General features: G+C 39.3%; 1 protein-coding gene across 3 annotated transcripts in view; it reads left to right on the forward strand.

The window, feature by feature from the left end:
* Positions 1-20272, forward strand: part of igsf21a (immunoglobin superfamily, member 21a) — a 192983-nt gene that overhangs the window by 105348 nt on the left and 67363 nt on the right. For all 3 annotated transcript variants that reach the window (XM_063910860.1, XM_063910861.1, XM_063910862.1), the window contains exons 3-4: positions 6830-6951; positions 16949-17067. In XM_063910860.1, the coding sequence (XP_063766930.1) occupies positions 6830-6951; positions 16949-17067 (241 nt within the window). The remainder of the gene's footprint in view (positions 1-6829; positions 6952-16948; positions 17068-20272) is intronic.

Raw genomic sequence — 20272 nt, forward strand, 5'->3', positions numbered from 1 at the left:
CATTATTGTTGTACCTCCCCTACCAATCATATACTGCATATCTCCCAGTGTGCACTGCTGTTCTTTTTATTTTTTACAGTAGCTCAGAGATAGCTTGTTGTTCATCTGAATTTCATGGAATGGGAAGGCCCTTTGCTATAAGACCTATTTATATTGAAAATAGTGTGATGTTCTTCTTGTTGTGTACTTTTATCAACTTTCATTGGTTACAGGATCGGCATCATTCGATTTTTAACAAGGACCTGAAGAGACCTTACAATTCATAAATTGTGCTGGAAATGATAAGCAAACATATATAAAGTATTCATTGTTATTTCACTTCACGAGTACAAAAGAGCAACATCGAAACTCAAAATGATTTGATGTCAAGTTTGAACGCTTTGCACGATCTGTTGTATTTTGAGATGTAATGTTTGGATTTGTTATTAATTTGTCCATGCAAACAGCAATTATACCATTTCATAAGTAAGACAATGCGTCCCAATGATTCGCCCTGTCTCCAAAAGAGACTTTGTGAGGTAATAATATTAGGGAAATTAGCATGGATATGAATAAAAGTGCTAAGCTGGTTTGTGACAATGCTCTGATCATCTCTTTTGTTGCTGCCAGTCTAAGTCTTTAAATGAGCGACTGAATGGGAATAAATCTCATTAGGATACGATTTGAGCGCCATGCTGCTGTTCACCTCATAGAAGGGGTTAGACATGTAGATTCAGATCGCAAAGAGTACTAGTTAAATATGAGTTCTTTAAACCCCATGATCATCTACTTATAGACACCAAGTGAAGAACTTACTGTTATTGCTCAACCCTATCTTTGAATAACATTAACTCCATGAGGTCCTGCAGATTAGACTATATTTAGAGTTGTCGTGCATTTCATATTTCATCTCTTTTCTTAACCAGTGTGAAAAAAATACTTTCCGCGAAATTATGAGGCAGGATTCAGGTTGAATCTCTCACAGTTGGCCTGCAGTGTATTAGCTGAATTTACTCCAGTGGCTGCTGATGCAGCTGCAGCCTATAAATAAGCCCGCCCCAGACAGGCAGAGGGAGGAGGGCTTTGGTAACCCCTGAGACCCAGTCCTAACTTGACCCCAATAATAGGCAACATCATTAGAGAACTAGCTCAGCAGGCTGGGCAAGGAAGGATAGGCATTCTCACGTCTCACAATGACATGTTGACTTAAATTAAATGTATTATCAACACATTTGGCATAACTGTATTAGATTGTTTGAAAGCAATAATATTAAATTGAATCTAGTATTTGTTATAGTAGTTGAACTGCAGACCACCACATAGACACACTGAACCTGAAATTGTCATATAGATAGACACATTTAAACATTAAATTAACTAACAAAAACTCAATATAACACTATACTTTAGGAAAGGTTTTTTTGTTGTTGTTGTTAAGGTAATTTTAATGTGTGTTTATTCTAGTGATTTTTCGTGAACCTGGGAAATATTTTGCAGATTTTCTGAGTTTCGCAACATGATTGTCTTTTCGTGAAAACTGAATCCACACTGAAAAAACTGAAATTGTCATATTAGATAGACATTAACTGAAATGTTTCACTTAATAATATGTATTATGTCAACAAATTCAAGGTTTCAAGGTTTCAAGGTTTTATTTGTCATATGCACAGCAGATACAGCGTATATGTTGGCAATGAAAATCTTATGTCGCGTACTCCTCCAACAACTCAACATACATGGTGCAAATAAGATAAATAAAATAGTGCAAAAAGAGAGAAGAATATTTACAGTATCAACAATAAAGATTTGAGGATGTGAAATATATACATATGTGGAATACATTGAAAGTATTTAAATACTTTACACTGTTGAATGAGGAGGTATGGACAGATGCATATATTATGTATAGCAGATGTATATGGCAGATATGTATAATATATAGATATGTGTACTATAAACAGATATGTATGGCAGATGTGCCATACATATATATATATATATATATATATATATGTATGTGTGTACTATAAACAGATGTGAGTAGACATTCACAGAGCTCAGGAGTTCAGCAGTCTTATAGCCTGTGGTATAAAACTGTCTCTGAGTCTGGTAGTCTTGGTCCGGATGCTGCGGTACCGTCTGCCAGACGGCAGCAGACAGAACAGATTGTTGCTCGGGTGATGGGGGTCCTTTAATATCCTACCGGCCTTCTTCCTACACCGCTGGGTGTAGAGGTCGTCCATGGATGGCAGCTCCGTCCTGGTGATGTGCTGAGCAGTTTTCACCACCCTCTGTAGAGTCTTACGGTTGAGGGCGAGGGCAGTGTGGAGGGTGAGGGAGATGGCATCATCCGTGGACCTGTTTGCTCTGTAGGCAAACTGCAGGGGGTCCAGTGACTCAGGGAGGGAGGAGGTGATAAAAGTTTTGACTAACCGCTCAAAGCACTTCATGATGATGGAGGTGAGTGCAACTGGGCGGTAGTCATTGAGGCAGATGGGTTTTGTCTTTTTGGGGACAGGGACAATGATGGACTCTTTAAAACATGTGGGGACTACAGACTGGAGCAGTGACCTATTGAAAATGTCTGTGAACACATCTGCCAGCTGAACTGCACACACCTTGAGAGCACGGCCAGGGATGCCATCAGGTCCAGGAGCCCTGTGTGCGTTGACAAACATCACAGGTTAAATAAAAGCAATAATATTAAGTTGAACCTAAAGTAACTTGATATTATTGCTTTCAACTAACTTAATACAGTTAAGTGAAATCTGTTGACATAATACATTTAATTATAGTCAATGTTTCAGTTTTTTCAGTGCAGAAGGGGCCTGTTTTTAAACAGCTTCAAACTCACCCTATTGTCAGAAAGCTGTCGTGGACTCCGCTTTCGCCTGCTGGCTTCTCCTTCAGCCAATACCCACTATCTGCCACAATGCAGACGAGCGAGGTGTAGCTCACTCTCTGCACCCATGCCTGTCTCTTTATATCTCCAGATGGTCGTGTGTTGGAGGGGTTTTAGTCCCTCTGTGCCTCATATGAATTGCATGGCCTGGATTCAACAAAACAGTTGTAGCAAAGCGTTGCTTCCCCAATGGTGCTTTTCTGCAATCAAACAGTATTCATCTCCCTCTTGCCCTCCCTCTTGTACAGCCGTTTTGGCACAGTTTGGCTCTCTTTTCCCCCTCCCACTCTCATCCTTTTTCTATTCCTCTCGTAGTCAGTAATTTATACCGCAAGCATGTCCCCTTGTGGGGATAGGGAAACATCCACTGATGTGCAGATTCTTTCAGATTTATTACACAGGGGTTAACGGGTCACCCTTAATTAAGAGGTGAAATCATTAAGGGGGGATAGATAAAGAGAGGGTGCCACGGAGATGACCTGTCTGAGGCAGAAATCTCCACTTTGGTCTTTAAAGCTCCCAGACAACCAGAAATCTGACACCTGCGTTATCCACAGGATTTTTCAGGGAGAGGATGTAGACAGTTGTAATGCTTGTTGGATTAGATGGGCTGTGAAAGAGGAGACGGCTACACAATGTCTCCAACTCACCTCAGTACTTCAGGGCCCGGAGATCATTTCTGCATTGGTTTGTAAAGCTTTGAAACCCTCTTGTAAGTCAACTGCAATGTGTTTGTATTGAGGGGGAGTGAGCTTCATTGATGGGGATTTGTCAATCATTGCTTGAATTAGATGCACTTTAACAAATAAGCATAGTCATGTCTTTATTCCATAAAACAATGTGCGTTCTCTTTCGCTGTCGATGGGAAACAAATGGCTTTAAAATGCTGATAATGTGAATGCCACATTTACGCTTCCTTTGATCTGAGCTAAATTACTAATCTAATGAAATCTTAAAAACACTACAAATATTCATTTTGCTTTTGAAGTGGTTATCCATTCTCTTCTATCTTCCTTAAATCTTATTCATTGCTGTGGTAATTCTCTACTACACTTCCAGGACATCACTTAGAAATTAGACATTAGAAGTCGTTTTCTCCTTGTTTGTGGTAATGATTTTTAACTTTCTTTCTCTGCAACGCTTTGTCTTTTTCAGAACTGCTAAGGTTATTTAAGCTCACACTGACTAGTTATATTACTTCTATTAGAAAAAAGGATTCACTTGCTGCGAATAATAGGATCTGTCCTAGAAATTACCTCAACCTTACACTGTCAGTGGTTCTTCTTAAGAAGAAATGCAACATCTTGGATGTCTGCTGCAATGACAGAAAATCTGCCATAGTGAGCTGCTAAGGTTATTGGATGTAGTGTTTAGCTCACACACATACAGTACAGCAGGTCAGACTTATGTAAGGTCTGTGTCATCCTGAGACCTGACCAATAACCACATGTGAACTTTGACCTTGAGGCCATTGTGTTAGGGCCAAGTCAGAAGAGTAGCTCAAACAGAAGTGATGCAGTTGTATTAAAAATCTCAGAGGAACTAATGCTGGCACTTTTATAAAAGTCAAAAAGATAATTGTATGTGTTCTTTAGGCAATATGGCTTAATATGTAACTTTTGTTGGGTTTCTCACAGCAGGCTAAATAAACAACAAGCTTAACATCAGTTTTGTATGTCACAAAAGGCATGTCTTTGTATGAGTAAATGTATTAGCGAGCCTGTTGCAAGAGGTGTTAAGGTGAGCAGGCTGAATACTATTATCTGCTAGCAAGCTGAGATGTTGTTTACCCAAAATTGATGATATGTGTCAGCCATATGTAAAGACATACAGTCAGGTGTTTACAGCCAGTGTAGCCTGAGGGCTGATTACTTCAGTGGCTGCTTTAGGTCACCTGGAAGGCTACTGTTTATTTGCAGAATGCACACACACAGACATGCATCATGCAACGTTTGCTTTTCTGTTGCAGAAATGCAGCTTTAGCAAAACCTTTGCAGCAAAATGATTTGTGTGCATGGTGTCCTTGTTGTCCTAGTTACATGTGATGTTATGTTTTATATTTGATTGATATTGTTTCCTGGGACTGGTATCCAGATGGCAAATCTCACGCTAAACTGTTTTCTGATCAAAAGATATTTTTTACTTAAAGTAGCGGTTCTATTGAAAGCCTTTTGGTGGCTCAAAGGTTAGGGTTAGGGGTTAGCATTACAGAACAAAATATTGACTCACTTGACATGCTGTCTGATTTAAGTTTTTTAGTCATAGTTAATTGTAAAACCTTTTCCTGAGACTGAATGGGAAAAAAGCATATATGTTTTTGCAAATGTCACAGATTTTAAACAGAAGCACTGTTTCTCTGTGGAATTAAGAAAAAATAAAATTAAGTAGATGGGAATTAACCATTCCAATTTCATTGACAGTTGTGCTGCATAATTTGTCTTTATAAATGATTGTCCCATACAGAACTAATCTGTAACGTATACCACTTTATGTGTAAGTGACATGTCATCATTTATCCAGTAAAAAATGTGCCGCCTTTCAACTTTCCATGAAGGTGTCATGCATCGCACATGTTAAAAGTGCTTTTATGTTTAAGCCCTGTCATGTTGAACAGCCATATCAGAAAGAAACGTCTCTTGACTCCCTACGTGGTTGTTTCTAAAAGGTCCATTACGGTAAGTGGTGGGGTGCCAGGAAAGCACAATTTCTAAACATGGCTTTGCTTTTAAAGGCTGACCCTTTTCCTGTTTCATATCCCTGTTCGGCATCTTAAAATGAAGCCACATCATTGCCTGGTGTCTACATGGAGCGATGATGTGAACTGTTTGTGAACTAAAAATGAACAGATGGCGGCAACACCCAGGTCCTTGAAAAGGGTGACAAAACTTGTATTTTTCTTGCGAAATTATGACATAAATCTAATATTCTCAAGTGGAGGAATGTTTCTGAAAAAGTCTTGAAAGCACACATTGAAAACACTGACCTTTTTTCATTTTCTTAACTTGGGAAACATATTCTAAACACTTTCTTTAGTCAGTTGCAAGTTTTTAGTATTGCTTGTTTCCACGCTCTTACTTTGGTTGTCTTAGCATCTGTCTATGCAGTAATATTCAGCAAACTAAGCCTGAGGCAGTGTGCTTCTTTCAGATGCAATAGGTTATATGAGTTACCCCGTGTTCACATATTTTAAAAACACAATGCGGCTTTGTCTCCTGATGTGTACATTTTACATATCATGAATTGCTTTGATGTTGTTTACCTCACTGAAGGGATTGGACTGGATCAGGACAATTGCATCTTCACTGGCAGGCGAAAGAAGTATCCCTGGCCCACCAACAATTTCATTCTTCAAAGCAGCATTAGTGACTCCATTAAAATCCTGTCACCCTTTTTCATTTATGTGTCTGTGGCTTCTGAGGAGAGGAGAAATCACAGTCATTCAAATGCTAAGTGACTTTAACACTCCTGTGAATATTAGAAAGGAAAGAACTACTCCATCATCTGCCATGCACAGGAAAAAAAAGAAGAAGATGAGACCAGTGTTTTGAATATCCTTTCCCTCTACTGCTGCAGTATCTCGTCACAAGCCATTACCTTTGCAGAAAGCAGACTGCTTGACACATACATATCACTGCTTCGTGCCAGTCTTGATTAAGACTTAACCATGTACACGAGCACATACCAGCGGCTGCCTAAGAGACTGTCTCAGCGATGCTATCATGTCAGCATGTTTTCAATCCCTTTGCTTTCAGACATTGTAAGGGATGAGCTTATCATGGCTGCAAATGAATCAATGAGATATCTGCAGGCAGGGGAGCAATCTACACTCGAGGCCAAGGGACAACAGTTTATATGTAGGAGGAGCTTGAGGGGTAGAAGTGTAGAACCTGTCCCATACATCATTAGAAGGATCATCTTATTAATTCTCTCCATTTTTTTGCTTCACAGGTCACAGATGGAGGGACCATCAAGCAGAAAATCTTCACCTACGATGCTATGTTTAACACCAATTACTCTCACATGGAGGACTACCGCAGGCGTGAAGACCTCGTGTACCAATCAACCGTCCGGTGAGCATTAAAGTCAATTGGTATTATTTGAAACACGACTTCTTTCTTTCCTAAGGAGTACATATTATGCTCGTTTCTAGGTTCATATTTGTATTTTCCGCCTTAACTGTACATTTTCACATGCTTCAAAGTTCAAAAGTAATTAATGTGTCTCTTACTGCCTCCTTTCACCCACTGTCTGAAACCAGAGTCAAGTCTGCTCTGATTGGTTAGCTGGACGTCTTTGCTTTGAGATGTGTCGGAAATGTCGAGCAAATCTTGTACAATTTCTCGGAATGCTAGCCAAAAGAAGCGCGAGTGGTACATGGTGATGTCATAACGTCACTGAATTGAATAAAGGAGTCCAATAGAGGCATTTCTGGCAATAAGGGAATGTGTGCGGGAGAGAAACTCCCTCTGGCGTGAACTTTGGTATTTTAGCCTTTGCAGACCAAAATATATGTATATAACACACTACAGAAAAATAAAACCCCCAAATCATAATAGGCCCTCTTCCATTCCTCTCATGTTACATGCTTTTTATCCCTTCACTTTGCAGAAACAGTACAATGCAAATGAAAATGCTTACATCACAATGACGTCTTGATACTGTGATAGTTAATGCACCAAGATTAACTGATTCTCAGTGCTACACAACTTTATTCCCAGCCATCTGCTGTTGGTCAGACCAGGCCAGACCGGGCATAGAGGTCATCGCATTATCACATGAGGACAGGACGCATTGGGGAACTCTAATCAGCAACTCTGCTCAAGATAAAGATTTCAGTGTTAAAGATTTATCTAACATCTGACCAGACTGGTCCTTATTCCAGCCACAGTGGTGCATACATCTCAGGTAGCACAGCCCTGTTCAAGCAAGTAATCATTATAGGTGAACATGCAAAGGCTCTACAAACATACACAACCCTACTACCCCACTGTGTATGTTTTAACTAGGGGTGTCAACGCTAATACTTGTGATTATTCTGAAAACTTTAACGTGTTTGACTGAAACTTCCTCCTGTAGTTCCAACGCGGATAATTACCATACATTGAGAAATTGGCACAAGCTACATGCTACATGTATTGCACTGACTAGAGACCACTGGACATCAGTAAGAACCATAACTACCTAGGTGCAATGGCACACCTAATCAAGTACAAAAAGCAACTGCATTCGTTCGCATAAAACTGGTGAAAATCAACAAAAGAAGTTTGCGAGCCAAGCACCAGTTTCTTGAAGTTGAACAGGAGTGGGAGATAGCAGACAAGATCATCGCTGTAGGAAGAGATAATGTATTTTGATGCTTTGGCAACATTGTTCCCTTTAACTTTCATGCCAATAAAGCCCCTTTGAATTGAATTGAATTGAATTGAATTGAATAGTGATTTCAATAAAAAAAGGGGAACCAAGATTACTACTACCACAAATTGTCTTACATCATACTGATAACAATGATTACATTATAATCTCCTCCCAAATACAAATACAAACTCGTATTGTAATGTTTTTTGTTATTGATAGCTAAGTATGGGGATGGTCTTCTTTCACCCCCAGGCCTCCAAAATAAGGCTGGCAGCTGTTTACCCATCTCATCATTCCTTGCTCTGGCTCTCCTCCCTCTGCAGATATCCCTCACTAAATTTCAACCAAGGAAAGCAATGGCCGTACAACATATCTGCGACTTCATTTAGAATCGCAATGCTTCCCTCTTTGCATCTTTGTGTAATAATCCTACTTTCATCGCTCACTGTCATCTTATCTTTGTCCTGATGCTTTTCTTTGATTCCGCTCATGTACATCTCTACCTCTTTGTGTTTTTCTTCTCCTTCTGTCCCTCTTTTTTTCCTCATGTGTGGTGTGGATGCCCAGCTGAAGATGATTTATTTGGACAATCCTACTATCCCTTTGGGAGAGTAGGCATCATCACAATGGAAAGGCGTACACACTTACATGCAGACATGTGGACTCGAGTCACATGACTTGGACTCGAGTCAGACTCGAGTCATGATTTTAATGACTTCAGACTTGACTTGATCAAATTCGGCATGACTTACGACTCGACTTGGACTTGAATACTATTAACTCGAGACTTGACTCGGACTTTGCCTCTTTTACTTGTAATGACTTGACATGCCTCGAGTCAAAAGCTAAATTTCCTGATCATGGACATCCTTCCCTGCAATGCGAACCTGCGAAGCCCCAAAGACCGCAAAGTGAGAGAGCCGGCAGGCAAGTGCGAGCAATGCAATCATGTGGTGGATTTTGGCCTTTTTGGATTGGATCAGGGACCTAACCAGCGTGATTGGATAATCCCCGGGTTTCCCCTCATTAATATTCACGATTTCCCCGGATTTCATCTACGGAAAAGATGCAATTGTGCCACGGAAGGGAAGCCTAGTCGAGAGCTGTCCGTCTGGTCTGCGTCTCTCTCAGTTGCAATTGGCAGGTTTAAGATCCAGATTAGGTTCATGGTTGTGAATTATCTATGTAAATCGACTCTATAGATAACACGTTCATTCTACATGTTGAATGATGATAGCGTAATACAAATATAGGCTATACATACAATGACAAAACTGCCGTGGGCGATATGTTATCCGTATCCTTTGTTAAAATTAATGTTCAATAGCTCTATGCCAATGGGAACAACAGAACGTGCGCATTACATATGGACCAATGCGACACGTTCATTACGGCCGTGGACCGATAAACACTCAGTACCGTACGCACACCAACCGGCATTTGCGTGTTTAACACCGTGTTTAACACTGGCGTTACCGCCGCTTAACTTAAATAATGAACAACTGCTTTTAATTACGACTTGGCCGAGATCTTAACGTGCTGTTCATGCGTTTCCCATGAATAGCCTACGACTATAACTCGGAGCGGAGCAGGATATAATGCGCATGTGCGACGTTGCTAGGCAACGTGTACAAAGGCTGGGGGGGTGGGGGGGGATGCCCCCAGACCCCCCAGACCCCCCTACAACGGTTTAGTTTGTCACCTTTTTCAGCCCTTCTGAGTTTGCAGGTATGTACACAAATAACTAAGATTAGGGAGGTGTACTCTGTCTCTCTCTCTGTCTGTCTGTCTCTCAAGCGCCTACCCCCAGCACCTTTCATTGTGTGTAGTCATGCTGCTTAATTGTTATGCAGATTAAACATTGTTTTATTGAAATATTAGGTTTCTTTGTGATTTAAGCAAAATGTTGACCTACTGTAACTGGCATCCACTGAAGCATCAATGCCAGTTACATGCATCCACACAGTCCATGCCTCACTAGTCAAGGCGCTTTACCAACTTTAGGATGACAGTGGTGCCTTCCGTGCTCATACATTTCTAACCCACCATTCACACACAATACTTTGAAGGTCTTTGGGCGCATGCGTATATACAGATATATAAAATATATGCATAGTTTAATCTGTATGTATAAAAAAATACTGAAGATTAGGTTGATATGTTGAAATTGTGTGATCGTTAGTCTGATAATGGCATTATTAAGTGAAGAGTACATGATGACTTGTTCAGGACTCGAAGAAGCTTGGGACTTGGACTTGGACTCGACTTGGCTTTGGTGTTACTTGGACTTGGACTCGACTTGCCCTTCTCTGTCTTTACTTGGGACTTGACTTGGACTTGACTGCTGAGACTTGGGACTTACTTGGGACTTGCCAAACAGTGACTTGGTCCCACCTCTGCTTACATGCACACAGACATGGAAACACGAGTGCACACACATACAGCAAATATAACCCCCCACGCTGAGACACCCACACAAAGATACATACGGAGAAAGGAAGTGAGAGAAAGTCCAATGAAATACACCAGGGGAAGGGGGATTTCGAATGAAACCACATCAGAAACAATTGGATGCTATACCTGCACTGACCTGTATCCGGATCTTTGTCACGATGCTTAACCTGTGTTAGTCAACCAGAGAGAAATGTGGACTCCTGCCATAGTCGCGCCATTCCTCTCAGTGAAGAACAAATTCCCTCTGTTTGGTTACAATCCCACTTTCATGGTGTCACACAGGAGCTCAACACTGCTAAGAAATGCAGAAAGCTGAATTTTTTACTCGCTGTAATCTCCCATTTCCACCTGAGAATGTTAAATCTTCTGTACAAAGCCTTAGAAGTCTGACAAATCCACTTGTACGACCAAAAACGAATGCCTCAATATGCTGTATCTTTTATAAACTCAGTGCATTTTGTAGAAAACATTATTTTTAGCTTTTTTCCCCTCTTTGCTTTTGTGAAATACTTTACCTCGCAGCAATGTGTGATTATTGTGTCGTACTAGAACAGAAATAGAGATGTTTTTTCTTCTCACATCCCAGCTTTCAATTATAGGACGGTTTCAGAAGTGATGTTTAAAGATGGTGACTAATAGCCGTAAAAGATTAAGATAAAGTCAATATAAAAGACTGGAAGCAGCTGTAACTGTGTCTGTATTTAAGTGCAAATGCACAGTCCTTGTAAAATAATGACAGATTTCTGGAGTAGCTGATGATACTTGAAGTTTGGAGGACCTCCAGTATTCAAGCTAAAATAATTAACGCAGGAGTTTGCCTTTTTGGCATAAGTAGGTTTGCTTTTACAAATGGTGGAGACTATTAAATTCATGCTTGTGGGTTTGTATACAATCTATTTCCCATGCCTTCTCACATGCAAACGATCTATTATGTTGTAGTTACGAAGACTTGTTATTAATGCCTTAAGTACCTTTCTGAGACCTTGCTGCACCTGCCTTTGGACCGGTTTCTCAGCAGTTGCTGCTGTTACCATATTCTTCCTGAATGAATTATACTATGTGTGCTGTGGTTAAAAATGTCTTTAGCAAAAGTACATTTTATACATTTCATGGTTTACCTTCGTGGCACAAACAATCCGCTACACAACACCGATGGATAAACGTCTCCTTGTAAAAACAAAAGGTTTTTTGTCTACTTTCTTTCTAAAACTACACATACAGAATTTGTCTGATGAAAGTTTGCAAGGGGCAGTTTAAGTGTTGTTTTGCCATCTTAAAGGCTGCTGCTTATGGCAGAAAAAGACAAATTCCGGTAAAAATAAGGGCAAAGAGGACTATGTGAATAAAACAAATGCTGTAATTTAAACCACCATTCAGACAGTGGTGCTTCTAGAACCAATTTTACCAGATGTTTTATGAGAGGGGCACAATGTTATGCGGGACAGAAGAGACATTTTTAGTTTAGTAAAAAGTCAAAGCACACAGAAAACCCAATAAAAGACCATGATTGGTATTTGTTTCAGTTACAGAATTTGTGCCAGGAAGAGTTTTAGTAAATTACATAAGAATTTATATCATAGACTCTTCTTCCATAGGGGCGCTACAGGAGGGTCCAAGCTGAGGGTACAGCCCCCCCCCACAAATTATAACAGCCAGTGGAATTAGACAACTCTCTCCTTAACTACCTTCCCAAATGGTCCAATATCGACAAAAACCAACCGCTTCAAGCTCCCTACCGTATAACCATGACAAATAGAAAGCTAGTTAACTCTTGAGTTAAAGATAATCCGTAGCCCCTGTCAATCTTTGCCTCACTTTCTACCACAATCTTATCTCTGCCAAAGGAATCAACTGGAACGGTCGTGTCTCCACTGTCTATAAACAAATGTACGACTCTGCTGAAACCATCCAACAGAAAAAGTTAATTGAAATTCCTTGTCTGCTTCAAATTGCCTTGTGACTGCTAGACTATATTAGTAATACATTTCTTCAGTCACCCACACCCCGACATTTTAAATCTAATAGACAGACCTTGTTGTTGTACTGGCAATTTCAGCAGGTGAAACAGCTCAGTAAGGTCTTTGAGTAATTGATGGATATTTCCTGTGGGAAGTTGTGTTAAGAACGTCAATTTCAATTTTTTTGGATTACAGTTGCAAATTAAAAACGTTCATTCTGATATCTCCCCCCTCGATCTTACACTGAAGGTGAATGTGTCCACCAAGATGTCTTACATTAGAAAGACAGAATACATTTGTGTATTTTGAATCTGTATAGTAATTATATTATTATTGTGTTGTGTGGTGAATGATCTCTAAGGTTAAATGCATGAAAAATTTGACACCGTTCTCTACCGTTTACCTTTCCAGTAAAACTATCATCCTGTATGTTATACAGATAAGATTGCATTACATTTAATTTAGCTGACACTTTTGTCCAATGCAACTACAATAAGTGCAAATAACCATACAGATTCAAACTCAGAACAACAATAAAAGATAGATTTGCTTCAAATAAGCCAGACCCTTGTAAGTTCTGGTGCAATCGTTAAAGTTTTACGTTTAAAAAAATATATATAATTGCCTAGCTTCAAGCGAAACAGGTGGGTTTTCAGTTGGTGACAGAAGGTGTGTAGGCTTTCTGCTATGCTGATATTAATGGGGTGCTCGTTCCACCATTTTGGAGCCAAGATAGCAAACAGGCTTGTTTTTGTTGAGTGGTACGTCGTCCAGCTAAAGTCAAAAGCCAAAGTCTACATACTTGAGTGAATCGTTTGATCATGTCCATGATGTAAGGACCAGATCCATTGCCAGCACAGTAGGCCAGTCCCAGTGTCTTGAAGCATATTCTGGATGCCACTTGCAGCCAGTGAAAGGAGTGGAGGAGTGGTGGAGTGGTATAGTGTTAGAGAAAATTGGTAAGTCAAAAACCAGTCGAGCTGCTGCATTCTGAATTCTGAATTTGACAAACTCAATCATTCCTATTTTGACAATTTTGAAATGTTGTACCACCAATTTCATTTGAATATGCACAATACAAATTCATTGTTTAGAGGCTTTTTTCTTCTTAAATTGGTTAGGACAAGTACAAAACGTAACCCATTTAATGCAATTCAAACGGGGCTTAAGAGCTCCTTCTGTCATCACTAAAAAGTCTTTTTTTATGAGGCTTCTCTATGGTCCCTTTCCTGTTCCAGTAATACCTCCATGCTTTTTCCTTATTTTTTACTGAGCCCTCCTCTCTGCATTCGTATGGATTTGAATCCGTGAATGCAGTTCGGGTAGCAAACAACAAAACTAGAGCTTTGTGGATAAGAACAGGGAGATGAGCTACATCAGCATTTACTATAATATAAACAGCCAGCACAAAGCCAATGACACCTCTCTTGGCACTCTGAGAATGTATCCTCGTCATTGTGTTTCCTGCTTATTCCTTAAGAAAACCTGCGTGATTACAAATCTCGTCCCGTCCTCTAAGCAATTTTTTTCTGCTTTTCCTAGAGTGAGCAGACTTACAAATGCCAGCCTTCACCCATTGGAGTGTAATGCTACGGGCCATAAAGAGTATGTGACAATGTGCTAGTTAATTTGTTGCAGAGATTGAGTTGATGAGCTATCAGACGCCTCTCTGTCAGGTCTGCTCCTTTTCACTCTCCATCTCGGCAGTCGCATTTGCTTGAATTTGTAGCCAGGAGGAGTTCTGCAGGACGGCCTACATAACAGGAAAGAGCTTTCAGATGCAATTCCTAGGGGACAATCGATCTCTCTTTGCGGTGTGCTGTTTTTGCTGCTCCTCCACTGGGGCCCATTGCTATCGATCTCAAGTGTGTACGAACTGTTTTTTCTGGTTTACTGGGGAGAGTTTGAAGTGTGTTTAATGTGGTTTACTGGAAATTGTTTGGTTATTAGATTACCTACTCACTTGGTTGGGTATTAAAAATGATTATGTTGTGTTGATGTTGAGTTCAGTTTGCAAGACTGAAGAGGTAGACTGAAATCATGTATTGTGGATTATGTGCTTGTAAACTTCAGTTTTCTAAAGGATTAATAACATGATGCTTGTTATATGTATATGATAATGAGTTATATATCATAGTAAAATGATATGCTAATAAATGTGTGGGACTGTTGATGTAAGTCCTGATTCATAGCGATAATAGAACAATAATCATGATGGGATTTTTTTTTGAATGTGTGATATATTAGTTTTTTTCAACAAGTACATTCAAAGTGTTACTATGATTCCTAGATGAATTTCCCATTGACAGTAAAGAGGAGACAGCTGTTGGAAAAAATAACTCCTCAGAGTCACGTGTTCCAATTTTGTGAAGAGATTCTCGATAGACTGCCACCTCTGAAATACATGACATCAAAGATTAGACGGGTTGTTGAAAAATTAATTCCTGCAGTCTTAATATTTTACAGAAATCTCAATGTTATGAGAACAACCTCTCCTCTTTTTCTTTCCCCATATTCTGACAGATATGTCTTCCTGTCAAGCTGCAGGAGAATTCTGAAGCAGGTGGTTACTCAGAAATGCTGTGGTCGGAAGTTGTATGGTGGCCTCCTCACCCTTTTTCCAGCAATACTTCCATTCCTTGAATCGTCTTATCTCCGGTTTCCTTCCCCTGCACTTGTCTTGGTTTGAATCCATAAATGCAGCAGTCAGGACTGTGGATAACAGATCCACGGCTTTGTTTGTAAAAAACAAAGCAATGGGCTTCATCAGCGTTTAGTATAATGTAGCCAGCCAAGACAAAGCCAATTATCTCCCCAACCCGGCGCTACAGAGAGATTCACTGTGCTATTCTCATCATTTTGCCCTGTAGTGGGAAAAAAGACGTACTTGTTTTATGCTCATCCCTGGAGGAAGCTCTTGTGAAGAAAACCTCACTTTAGATCTTGTGATGCTCATTCTTTTTCATACCTTTTTCCAACATTTGTTTATGATCCATTCGTTCAGTAAAACGTTACTTTTTTGCTTGTGGTACACTGAAGGGTAGTGCAAACACAATAATCTTTTTATTGATAGCTCCAACCGGCCTGTTGGGATTCAGGGCAGCAATTAATGTTAATCATGTTTCATTTGTTTTTACTGAATGTTTGGCTCATTTTCAGGTTCATATTTGTATTTTGTGTTCAAAAAGTTATTTATTTTTCTCATACTTTTCACGCTGTCTCTGAAACCAGAGCCCAGTCTGATTAAATTGGTTAGCTTGTCTGCACTGTTGTGATTGGTCACTGCCCCTGTCACTACATAGAATAGAAGAAAGTTTTTACGTAGTAATGTCACAGACAAGAAAATGAATGATTCTAATGGTGGCTTTTCAGGCAGGGGGGAAATTTGTGGTAGAGAAACTCCCTCTGGAGGGAACTTTGGGATTTTAGTCTTTGAAGACCGTTTACATGCACAAAAACCTATGTAACACATTACAGGAAAGGAAAACCCCCAAAACCATAATAGGGGCTCTTTAAGATATCCAAAAATAGCAAAGAACAGGGAAAGACATTACAAAATATAGGTATTACTATTGTAGAAAGATGTTTGTTGGCACACATATTTTACATTTCTAAAAGAGCCATCTCCTCTACTTACAAGCAGACACTAACAAACACACAGCTGAACTCATTAAAGCATGGCTGCTGTGAGCGCCCTGCTGCTGTTCTAACAGAGGTCCCCTTCTGAAACAGCCAGGCGGCAAGGACAATTGTTCCTCTTTTGTGGGAATAAATCACAGGGGCTAAATGTGGATAGTAGTGTCTCACTTTGATTATCACTGTTGACACATTAGCCAAGTGCAGAATACAGATTGTGTTCCCTAGCAGTTTGAAAAAAAAATTGTGATCTGCTATCTGTGACTGAATAATTAATGGATGACAAACTAAAGAAAAGAAAAAGAACATTGCCAAATATGTACACCAAGTAGCACACATGATGAGTGGTACTATATAAAAAAATGGTCTGCTCACTGTAAATCATTGATCTCATATCCTCAAAAATAATACAGGAACATTTAAATAAATGTAAAGTTAAGTTAAATCCTATCATTAAATGCATATTTGAGTGCGTATTAAAATGAATGAGCTCATAATGTCATGTTTTAGATCAATAGATGACTAATGGCAAACTATTTTATCTCATAGCATTTTATTTCTCACCTATGCACTTCAGAAAAACATATTGTAGTTGCACATCCCTGTATAGGTATTACCAGACTGCTAAGATTTGTATCAACTCATAATCCCATGTATTTTACAGGCTCCCGGAGGTACGGATCTCAGACAACGGACCTTACGAATGCCATGTGGGCATCTACGACCGGGCAACAAGGGAGAAGGTCGTCCTGGCTTCAGGGAATGTTTTTCTTACTGTTATGTGTGAGTACCATCCCTGCCCTTTTTATTTAATAGTAAAGGAAATGTCCTTTCAGTGGTGTGTTCCATAGTTTTCGATGGTAAAAATTGTGTGCTGCAGGGTGGGACATAGGTTGCATGGAGAGGGACTGTTCAAAGTCAGCGGGTTGAACAGTTTGATAAAGATTGAAAATCGAAATGCTTTGCAGGCCCTTCAGCAGGAGAAAACGCTGTCTATATGTATACTGCTTTCTATAAAGTAACATGGAATTCCAGTGAACTTTTCCTTTTGAGGGGGATCTATTATGCTCATTTTCAGATTCATATTTGTATTTTGTGCCACTTCTGTGACATGTCAACATGCATAATGTGCAGACGGGTCTTTTAAACATGGTGCAACAAAACAATAGAGATTTGGGACCAAAAACATTTTGAAAGGCGATGTTGTGTTAGTGTTTGTTCACAACTTGTTTGTACTTGAAAAAAAACACAAAAAAAACGTTTTTGTGTCCAGGTCAGATCAGTGAGTCTTTTTTATCACCAAATCTGAAATAGTTAACAGCGTATAAAAACAATATTTGCATACACACATTAGCAATGTTCTCTTTAATTCCCTTCATGGAGTTAAAGTAGGGTAGCTCAATCGTGTTGGCTAGGGAACAATTGATTACATTTCAGTGGTTGTCTGGATGTAGAATATCTGCATTTGGAATATTATCGCTTGCTTTAACAATGAACGAGTAGACTCGTTTCTATATCTTGAAAGGTGTGTTGGGTCAAGAAATTGATCCAACTGGAAATGTAAGTTAAAGTTGACGGAGATTTGCTTACCTGTTTCCCATTATTAACATTAACAAGACAAAACACTCTACATGGTTTGTGCATCTATCTAACCATCTGTGTGTCCTTTCTGCCTGTCAATCACACAGATTTTATAATTATGAAGTTTGCTTTCTTCCAACCTTATTGCCACTGCAAAATAAAACAGCTATTACCATTATCAGTTGCCTCTCATCTAATCAATAGATGACGTTGTGCGCCTGTGGGCTATTGCACAGTCTGTGCTGTAATTATTGTATTATATTCCCCCTAACGACAGCTGTTCGCTTGCCTCAGATCTATCAATTCCAGCAGCAAAGACATGCTGTTCTCCATGTGGTCCTATGGCTAATTAGCAGTGGTGAAATTTTTCAGTGGAACACCATAGAGAGGATCCGTGCGACAATATCACTCCATTATCACATTCCATCGCCTCTGAGAACTGCCTATGGTGTTCATGTTTCTTCTTTTCTGTCCTTCCGACTAAGACTTTTATTTCTCTTTAAGTAAGCTCTTGACCCTGCGTTCTGTTTTATTTGATGCCCAATCCCATGACTCTGTTTGAGTGATCCCCACACACTCGTCAGCTAAAGACTTTATCAATGGTTGGGGATTTACCCAGTTAACTGTTTCTTCTTTCAGTGTTGGGTGGGATGCAGTGAATGATGTAGTCGCGGGATAGTTGGTGCACCCTTACTCAGCTGGGTCTTAAATCACCACTCCACAAGAGAGGAAGAAGAATGGCCTCTGGCATGGTGGCTAATTGCCGTCTAAACTGAAACAGAATTATTCATAACCTATTAGTGTGTCAAGTTCAGTGGGAAGTAAAGAAAAAAGTGGCAAAGAGAAAAAAGGAAAATGAGAGGGAAAAAAAGTTAATTAATAGGAAGCGCTACACAGAGAGTGTTTTAATTTTTTAAAGGGCTTCATAAATAAGAATTATCATTTTAATGAATCCCCTGCCAAGGAATTCAATCATCCGGTTTTAAAAGGCTAAACCCTGAACTCTTGGTACCTTCGTTACTCTCCTTCTACACTCTGGAAAGTTTCTGAAATCTTTGCTATTCTTCAAACACTGCTGGAGCTTATGTTGACTTTAATAAGCAGAAGGACAGGAGGAACCCCCTACCCAAGTGACTGCCATTGCCATTCAATAAAGACTATAATACTCCAAGTCTTATCTAGTAATGAATGCAACAAATAATAATAAAGTACTGATTTCTGGTCTCAGCGGCAAAGCACAAAGTATACTTAGCCCTAACCCTAACCCTTACTCTATTCTTAAAATGTAAAAGCTTGTAATATTAAAATAATTGGGAGTATTTTTGTTTTCTCATTCATTTTTGTAATGCATTATATCCCCTCAACAATTGCCCAAAAAAAGCATTTATCTTGATAATGAGAAACATAAATAGGATTCAAAATGTACCCACAGCAAGGGCCCTTTATTATGTTCTGGGTTAGATAAATGTACGTGAATTTCTACAGTGCTTATAAATGTAATTAGCATTAGTGTATGATAATTCATGATGAAGCACTTTCATCAAAGTTCAAAATACAAATCTGAACTGACAGGATATGGATGAGAGGTTCAGTGTGAGAAAATGCTTAAATAAGACGATGGACAGACTCCTCATTAGGCTATTGAATTTACTGTCAAACCCTTTTAAGTCTCAGTCTGAATGGAATACATTCAACAAGATTTAAATACCCACAATTGACAATTCAATAGAGTTTGACCTTCTTATCAACACCTGCCTCTTATAGTTTCATTGAAGAGGGCTCGGGTTATGGACAAAACTAAACAAAAGTAGAAAAAAAAACTTGATGGCAGAATGAAATACTTAAAACATCATGTATATCGCAAAGATAGGTCGTTGTTTTTAGATGATAGAGATGTTTTTGTGACCTAGGTTCAACTAAAAAATATGTGAAAATGTGAAAGCAAAATATTTTGTATACTCATTGCCTTTAGGCCATTGTAAATGAGGAAAAAATACACATACAATGACATGGTCAAGTTCACTAAACATTTCAAACACAACAAGACTGCTGAGAGCCACTTTGATGCGCGGTAGAGGATTGCAAAGGGTATTGGATCCGAAATATTCTAAATCTTCCAGCTGTGTAACAACGTTTCATGGAATTCTTCAACAATATAATCTCCTATTTTTAAAGAAATAGCATAATTGCATCCGGACTTTGCTGCCACCAGACTTTGATTGAAATGCATGTTTCTCAAACCCTTTGAAAGTTCGTCCATCCACACATACCCCATCCGTCCAAACACCCCATCCGTCCATCGTCCTAACATGTTATTAATGTTTCTGCTGCATTTAAAGTAAATTTAATGTGAATGCAAGTACTATGGAAATACTATAATGCACACACATTGAGTATATGATGATTT

Source organism: Eleginops maclovinus, chromosome 20 (assembly GCF_036324505.1).
Source record: "Eleginops maclovinus isolate JMC-PN-2008 ecotype Puerto Natales chromosome 20, JC_Emac_rtc_rv5, whole genome shotgun sequence".
Classification (NCBI taxonomy): Eukaryota; Metazoa; Chordata; class Actinopteri; order Perciformes; family Eleginopidae; genus Eleginops; species Eleginops maclovinus.